Source organism: Synchiropus splendidus, chromosome 13 (genome assembly GCF_027744825.2).
Source record: "Synchiropus splendidus isolate RoL2022-P1 chromosome 13, RoL_Sspl_1.0, whole genome shotgun sequence".
Taxonomy (NCBI): Eukaryota; Metazoa; Chordata; class Actinopteri; order Syngnathiformes; family Callionymidae; genus Synchiropus; species Synchiropus splendidus.
The window spans coordinates 225001-232500 of NC_071346.1; the positions used below are offsets into that span (position 1 = coordinate 225001).

The window sequence follows — 7500 nt, forward strand, 5'->3', positions numbered from 1 at the left end:
GCCGACAGGAAAGCCAAGCGGAAAGTCAAGAGGAAGGAGACCTACGCCATGTACATCTACAAGGTGCTCAAGCAGGTGAGGCCGCTTCCCGCCACAGCACGTGGCCCTGGGCTGCAGTGAAACTCTGTGTCTGACCCCAGGTTCACCCCGACACCGGCATCTCCAGCAAAGCCATGAGCATCATGAACTCCTTCGTCAACGACCTGTTTGAGAGGATCGCCACAGAGGCCTCGCGCCTGGCGCAGTACAACAAGCGCTCCACCATCTCCAGCAGGGAGGTGCAGACCGCCGTCCGGCTGCTGCTCCCGGGAGAGCTGGCCAAGCACGCCGTGTCCGAGGGCACCAAGGCCGTCACCAAGTACACCAGCTCCAAGTGACACCCCGCCTCTTGTCAGTAAATGCACCGATACGCAGAGAAAGCTTGTGTCTTTCTGTGACTTTTGGATGTGGAGGTGTTGTGCAGAGTTTCAACATGGCCGCCCCTTCAGCGCACGTGTCCTGGACAGTGGCCACGGTGTCTTCAAACAAAACCCACCACCCATTAACACCTTACTGGGTTGGTCCTTTCAAGTAGACCAACTTTTGCCCCCAAATGTGACTCGCGTCTGCACAGAAAAACAGTGGCTCTCCATCTCGTTCACATTTGCTACGGGTGTATTTGCCCAACCTGGATTCAAAACTGAGATCTTATCAGGCCTCTCTGATGAAATTTTCCTGGATGAACCTTAAATCTGAACATTTGTTTTTTTTAGTTTTGCTGTAAAACATGATGCCCAGCACAAGTTACTATTTGGGGTAAATATGTGGTTGAACCAAGAGCCATTCAGTTCTAGCATCCAAATTGACTGCAAGTGACACATGATCAACACTCGTAAAAATAAAATTTATTAGCATCTCTAATGTGTATAAATAAAAACATATGAAAGGATGCATATCATGTCATGAGCGTAACAATACAGGGTTACATGTGATACAAAGGGCGCTCTGCAGTCTCACCAGTGCCATGAGGAAATCTAAAAGACATTCTTTAAGAAAAGAAACGGCGTACTCTTCTGTAATCTGAATTTAAACACTTTTTTGCATTCAATGTTGCTTCAACATCATTAAGCCTCCTTCCTTAATCCTAAAATGGGATTCAGTTCCAACTCTGGTGCCACACTGTTCCACCAGCATGTAGCATGGCGCTCAGACAAGGAAACGACAGCAGGCGGAACGCGCGTCTTCACTGTCTAACCAGGCCGACTTCAGCTGGCCCAGCCCATCTTCACCGTTTGGTCAGGTGTCAACACTCGGTGAGTTCTTACAGAAACCAACAGATATGCACCAAAGGACAAACACTACGCCTGAAGCGGGCCAAACGTCACACTTGCCGCCGGAACACCAGGCTGTAACAGACCATGGAATACACACCCCATCGACCCCATTGTGTCAGCAAACCTCGGCTTGTGTGTGTGTGTGTGTGTGATCATTGGCCTTTGTCTCCTCACCAGTTAAAAATCACATTTGAAGGGGGCGTTACAACCTTAATAACTAAGAGTTGGGGCGTTAAAAAAGGTGGGTTAAATGAAAAACAAGAACAAAAGAGTGGTGCTTTAATATGCAGGTGTGTGAGTGTGTGACGGTGACAGGTGATCGGCACCAAAGGATCATGGCAAATCTCACTCAGCTGGGCGGAATGAAGAGACGTCGATCTGATCTGGTCTCAGCTCCATCCCAAGTCTTTCGAGTGCAAAGATCCCGGTTAGTTCCCTGATGGATCTCTCCCTTGCTCAGCTAAAATTCGGCAAACTCCTTTGCACATTTCTCCGTTAGCGAAACACGGATCTCCTCTTCCTCGTAGTCGTCGAAGTTGCTGGTGTCACCCGGGCCTCTGCACTTTGGTATGAACGGAGCTTCCACCTGTAGCGGCCAGAGCAAAGCGTGTCACATGGTGATGCACATGCAGTCGCACGGCCCAATGAGGCGTTCCAAAATTTCTTCATCTTTTGTGTCACACAACACCACTTCATCATATCTACACGCGTGTTGCACTCTCACAGTGCACATGTCTGGACATGGAAACAGGCTACACACAGCGCAGTAGTGCTCATTTAGGGACACCTGTGGGCAGAACACGCTCTCATGTCAGTCACAGGGCAGCTCCGCTCTCCCCCCACTGCTCTCACACTGGCTTCACCTCGCCCTCCTCTCCGTCACCACCATTACAGACCGGAGCACTTCAGAGAACCCACACAGCCACCAAGCGGGCAGCCACGTCTTGGTGGTAACGCCACCGTATCGTGGCCACATTCACACGGCTGGAGCCGCGAGCTTGGCCAGAATGCAACAGTGACGGGTGTCTTGCCTTCCTCTCGTAGATGGCGATCCAGTCCGTAGTTGCGAACCACTTGTGCCCCTTGATGTCGTTGACGCCATTCTTCAAATTCCCATAGCGTTTGGTCAGATCCACCTGCAGCAGGTTTCTCAACAAGTCCTTCAAGTCGGAGCTGAAGTGGGATGGAAATCTCACCTGGGCAGAAGGGACCACATCAAGAGAGACAGACGGAGACCAATTAAGTGGAATCACAGTTGCTGCAGGTGTTAGCAGGCGGCAAGATCCAGAGCAGGTCAGCCAGCATCACCTGCCGCACTGGTGGTCTGCAACAAGGACAGACCAGCATCTGAACTGAGCCCCTCGCTTCTTTCAATGTTCTGCAGAGCTTTTTGTGCAAGGAGCCGTTCAGTAAAGAGTAACTGAATAGAACAAATGAATCTAAACACATCACCCGTGACTGTGGTCTGAAGCGGCTCCAGCAGGCTGAGAGACGACCGAGGGGTTGCATCCTCTGAGCAACCACGCCTCACCGGCAAGTGCTCTGTGCCCTTCGCCGCAATTTCATCGTTCCAACACTTTCAAATCCATTTCATGACTACGTTTTACCCCCCACCCACCGCAACTTTAAGTGCTCAGCAAATCACTATGACAATTTACTTGAAGTGGAAAAAAAGACCTCCCACCTTTCCGGACACAATCTTCTCGTAGATCTGGATAGGCTGGTCTGCAAAGAAAGGAGGGTAACCAGCCGCCATTTCATAGATGAGGACGCCCAGAGCCCACCAGTCCACAGCCTTGTTATAGCCCTGACAAGAAATCAGTGTGGAAGTGACCAAGCGCTCAGGAAAAACTTCTGTACGTGGTGAACTCAACAGGACATAACTCTAGTCTGACAGCTTAGAGGACCAGATACGGGACGTCCCAGAGCAGGACACAGGCAAGTCAAGGTGCAAACACACAGGAGACGGTGTGCATGCCGGAGAGTCACAACATGCTCCCACTTATTGAAAACCCTACAATAACCTGACACCTAAGAAAGGACTTACTTTGCTGAGGATGATTTCAGGAGCCAGGTATTCTGGTGTGCCACACAACGTCCAGGTCCGGCCCTTCACCCTCTTGGCAAATCCAAAATCTGTCACCTGTTGACGGAGCCCGTGAGCTAGAGTGTGCGTTTCCATGCTTTCTGCCTCCACACGCACGCACATACGCACGCACACACGCACACACACAACTGACCTGGATGTATCCATGGTGATCGATGAGGAGGTTTTCGGGTTTCAGATCTCTGTATATGAGATCTAGTGAATGAAGGTACTCAAATGTCAGCACTATCTGGGCGGCGTAGAAGCGAGCGTGAGGTTCACTGGGAGGACAATAAGAAGATGATTATTGAAACATTCCAACTCCACCAAACCCTGTGGACTATCCTGAAGATGCACAGAGAGGCTGGACTAGTTTTGTCTACCTCAGGTCTCAACCACAATCAACATTTGAGACTAAAAAGGTGGGTGGTTCACACATCCATCAGTGCCAGTGACTTGATGCGGAATGACATTCAGCTTGAAGAATCTCTGCACCGACTCCAGCATCAATATTCATGGGCTACAAATTTAGGACAATTTAGGACGGTGCGTTGGAAGTTCCTTTCAGGGTGTTGTTCGCAGCAACCACTCCAACGTAGTTGACAGGAGGCGGGTGTGGAGTTTGACAAAACGAAATGGCTCCCGATGAGAATCACTGTCATGCCTGCAAGGCTGACCTGAACCTTCCGATCCGTCTGAGGTGTGAGAACATCTCTCCTCCTGGAACATACTCCATCACCATGTACAAATTGGAGTTGTCCTGTAGGACAACAAACATGTCGGGATGAGCAACTGAAAGTGTTTCTGTTCTGAGATAACGTCACATACCTTGAACGCATACTCAAGTTTAACCAGGAAGGGGAAGCTGACGGCCTGTAATATCCTCTTCTCGTTTAACGTGTGTTCTATTTGCTTAAGTTTCACCACCTGGCACATACACAGAGATTAGATGACCTCGTCCCGAAAGTCGAGCTCGGAGTCATGACACAGCAGCTCCCAGTTATGCTCCAACACTACCACATATAAGCCCTTTACCACACTAAAGAAAAACAGAAACGTACCTTCTGCTTGTCCAATATTTTCATAGCAAAATACTGCTCTGTTCCTTTGTGTTTAACCAGCATGACTCTGCCAAATGAGCCCGTTCCCAGAGTCCTTAGTCTCTCAAAGTCATCTAGGCACGTTGTGCTCTGAGGATCAAACATATCTGAGGTGAACATCCATGGAAAAGAGATCAGGTCTTTCCTAACTGCATAGCAATGAGTCAGCAGTAGCTCAGTGTACGGTGAAAACTCTTGTCAATCTGTGCATGCACATGTAAGGCTCAACGTGAGGAAATGAATTTGAGAGTGTGAGGGCTTGTTCGCGTTTTGACTGAGTGACAGACTCGGAGATGAAACCTGCAGGAACAACTTGTAAGACGAGTCCAAACCTACATCCATCACATTACGAATTTATCTCCAATCTCGTTTGCTTTGTCAGTGCAGTGCCTCAGTTACGCACGGGTTCCGAAGTAGTTCAGCAATCCACAACAAACCAGAAGGTCAACGATGAAACACAAGATGAAACGGACCGATCCAGGCGACTAAATACCGGAGTTAGCTCTGCTCCCTTTCCCTGAAGCACAACATACTACGAATCTGGTGGAAACATCGATCATCTCAACACCTGCCAGCATGGAAGCAAAAGTGACTAGATGAAGTTTTCAATTTGGATAGTGCTCCTGTTGGTCTGCAACGGGGAAGAGTGCAGCGCTATTCTCGTTTCTGACTGGCAGCTCTCCGATTTTACTCTGTGAACTGGCATGCATTAGATTTAGACCGATGTTGATGCTGACCTTAACATGTTGTGGGTGTTGTGTGGTTTGGAGTCGGCTAGCTGGCTACTGGTGTAACGCAACATTGACAAGCCACTAAGGCAAGGCAAGACAAAACAATCTGGCCATGAAAACTTTGCAACTTCAGCAGAGACAATCAAAAGTCTTGGTGCAGTCCATCACAGTTAATTCAGTCACTCACAAGGAAGTCAAATAGTCCTTTTAGTCAAATATTGAGGTGGTGAGTTGCGGTCTTATGTTACACTGAAGTTGCACGTGTGCTGCCACAATGTTCACATCACAAGCACAGAAACATGGAAAATAAAGTGACCCCTGACCTGCGGTGGGCATTCCCATTTCCGTAAGAAATCTTCTTTGGCTTTGGCAAGGAACTCTTTCACTAAAACAAAAACAAAAAAAAAGTTAGAAAACAATTCCACAGTGGAAAGAGGACTTGTATTTTGTAAACAAAGGGGTTTGAGGTCAGACCATCAGGCCAAAATACAAAACAGTATCACAGCAGAGAGGGAAAGGTCATTGAACTTGTACAGAAACATGGGAAAAGTCAACTCTCATCTGGATACAACTTATGATTAAGTGGGGTGTCTAAAATGCAGTCTTAAGGAAACAAACACAAGACAAGAACGTCCCAGACGGACAAACTAGTGACACATGCCAAGTTTTCATTTCTGTTACGTGGTAGTCTAATTCAGGGAGAGAGGGAGCCACGGGGGAAACATTTCTCTGTGCAGCTTGTGCATCAAAGTTTGGGGGAAGGCTGGCAAACACAGCAGAGAAATGGTAAGCAAACACAAACCAATGTATGGGGAACACAGCAGAGAGCAGATATCCAGATTGAGAGAAAGTGAACAACAAAAAAATAGAGGCTTAGTATCAGAGCACACAGCAAAGGCAAGCACACTGAGCATTTTCACGAGCTGCCACTCTTGTCATCCTTTTGGAGGAATGAGCGTACCAAACGTCTCTATTGACCGTCACCAGGAACAATCACCCACATGGATGAGACGACGACAACGAAGACAAGACAGAGAGAGAGAAACAAACAGAGTTCATGTGTGAACAAGAACATATCACAAACACATCAGTACGGAGCCATGAGTCGCACAAGTTTACTACGCAGTTGGCGATATATGCCTTTACAGTTACACCACCAAATCAATCATTTTCATCACCACATTTGGAGAAAGCCAGACTAAATCTTGGACCTGCTGTCATATGTCCGATCTGTATAATCTTACAGGTCACAGCTGACCAAGAGCCTGAGCGTGACCCTGTCTGATGCTGAGTGCAGATGCAGAACATTCAAACAAATGTAAGTCCACAAGTGCTACGTTTTTGTTACGCAAGTATGCAGGCTACATGCATCCGAAATGACAGGGGAAATACAGGGGGACATGACACTTGTTATTGTATTTGTCCCCACTGACTTGCTCTGTGACACTGCACTCTGTAATAGGGTATTCCTTCTGCTAGTCCTCGGTCAAACCCAAATGCAAGGGTCATGAAGAACAACAACACACGATACGTTTTGTCTTGAGCCGATTAGATTTTGTTTCATTTCTGTGATTATTCCATTCTGATTTTCATTAGGAAAAGAAAAAGCGGTAGCGATGACAACTGTATTTTCTAGGGAGTAGTGTACGAGTACTCACCAAGTACTTACGCCATCACACGTAGTTACTTTGAGCTATTTTTTCCCCCATACGCATGTTTGCTTCAACAACATTCCTCAGAATGTTTTTCTTGTACATGGGTGACGGTCACAAGCTTCACTGGAGTAAAGACACCAACTGTATAAAATTGTCAGCAACTGACGATGAAAAAGTGCCGGCTGCTGTAAAGTGGTATGGGTGGCCGTTCTGTGAGTATTAGTAACTCAAGCCTGACATCAGTCATCCCTAGTATTTTTCACCATATGGCAAACGTGAATATTCAAATGCCAATGGGTTTGGACTCCTGCAAGAGTTCCAGAAGGAGTCCATGAGGGATCTAAATTGGTGTCACTGTGTTCCATCTGGAAGTGTTGGTGAATGTGCTTCCGCGGCTGGCAGTGACACGCTGTAAACACAGGTAATCCGGTGTGTATGCAGGACGGTAGGTCACCTGCTGGTCTCATGCAGGCAAACCTGAAGCGTCAGGAGCAAAGTGTCTTAGCTTAAAACAGGGTTAGCTGCTGCAGCAGAGGATATAGGGATCATGGTTACACTCAAAAATAAAGCTCCATCTGGTCGGCTCACTTGGTACGGACAGCGCTAAGAAGCTTC

At 47.7% G+C, this 7500-nt stretch overlaps 3 protein-coding genes across 9 annotated transcripts in view; 1 reads left to right on the forward strand and 2 right to left on the reverse strand.

The window, feature by feature from the left end:
* The window catches only part of LOC128769113 (ranBP-type and C3HC4-type zinc finger-containing protein 1-like), a 4456-nt gene extending 3736 nt beyond the window's left edge, over positions 1–720 (reverse strand). For both annotated transcript variants that reach the window (XM_053882434.1, XM_053882432.1), the window contains exon 1: positions 1–720. This exon is cut by the window's left edge. The gene's annotated coding sequence lies outside the window, so the exon portion shown is untranslated.
* The window catches only part of zgc:92591 (uncharacterized protein LOC436997 homolog), a 1577-nt gene extending 539 nt beyond the window's left edge, over positions 1–1038 (forward strand). The window contains exons 1-2 of the mRNA XM_053882442.1: positions 1–75; positions 141–1038. The exon at positions 1–75 is cut by the window's left edge and continues 539 nt beyond it. Of these exons, the coding sequence (XP_053738417.1) occupies positions 1–75; positions 141–377 (312 nt within the window). The 3' untranslated portion in view covers positions 378–1038. The remainder of the gene's footprint in view (positions 76–140) is intronic.
* Positions 863–7500, reverse strand: part of prkacbb (protein kinase, cAMP-dependent, catalytic, beta b) — a 7745-nt gene continuing 1107 nt past the window's right edge. For 2 of the 6 annotated variants that reach the window (XM_053882437.1, XM_053882436.1), the window contains exons 2-10: positions 5554–5615; positions 4461–4589; positions 4228–4326; positions 4077–4159; positions 3554–3680; positions 3361–3456; positions 2998–3120; positions 2345–2509; positions 863–1899 (exon numbers count right to left, since the gene is read on the reverse strand). In XM_053882437.1, the coding sequence (XP_053738412.1) occupies positions 1774–1899; positions 2345–2509; positions 2998–3120; positions 3361–3456; positions 3554–3680; positions 4077–4159; positions 4228–4326; positions 4461–4589; positions 5554–5615 (1010 nt within the window). In that variant the 3' untranslated portion in view covers positions 863–1773. Of the gene's footprint in view, positions 1900–2344; positions 2510–2997; positions 3121–3360; positions 3457–3553; positions 3681–4076; positions 4160–4227; positions 4327–4460; positions 4590–5553; positions 5616–6032; positions 6160–6191 lie in introns of those variants that run through there. The other 4 variants (XM_053882440.1, XM_053882439.1, XM_053882435.1 and 1 more) reach the window with 4 other exon arrangements.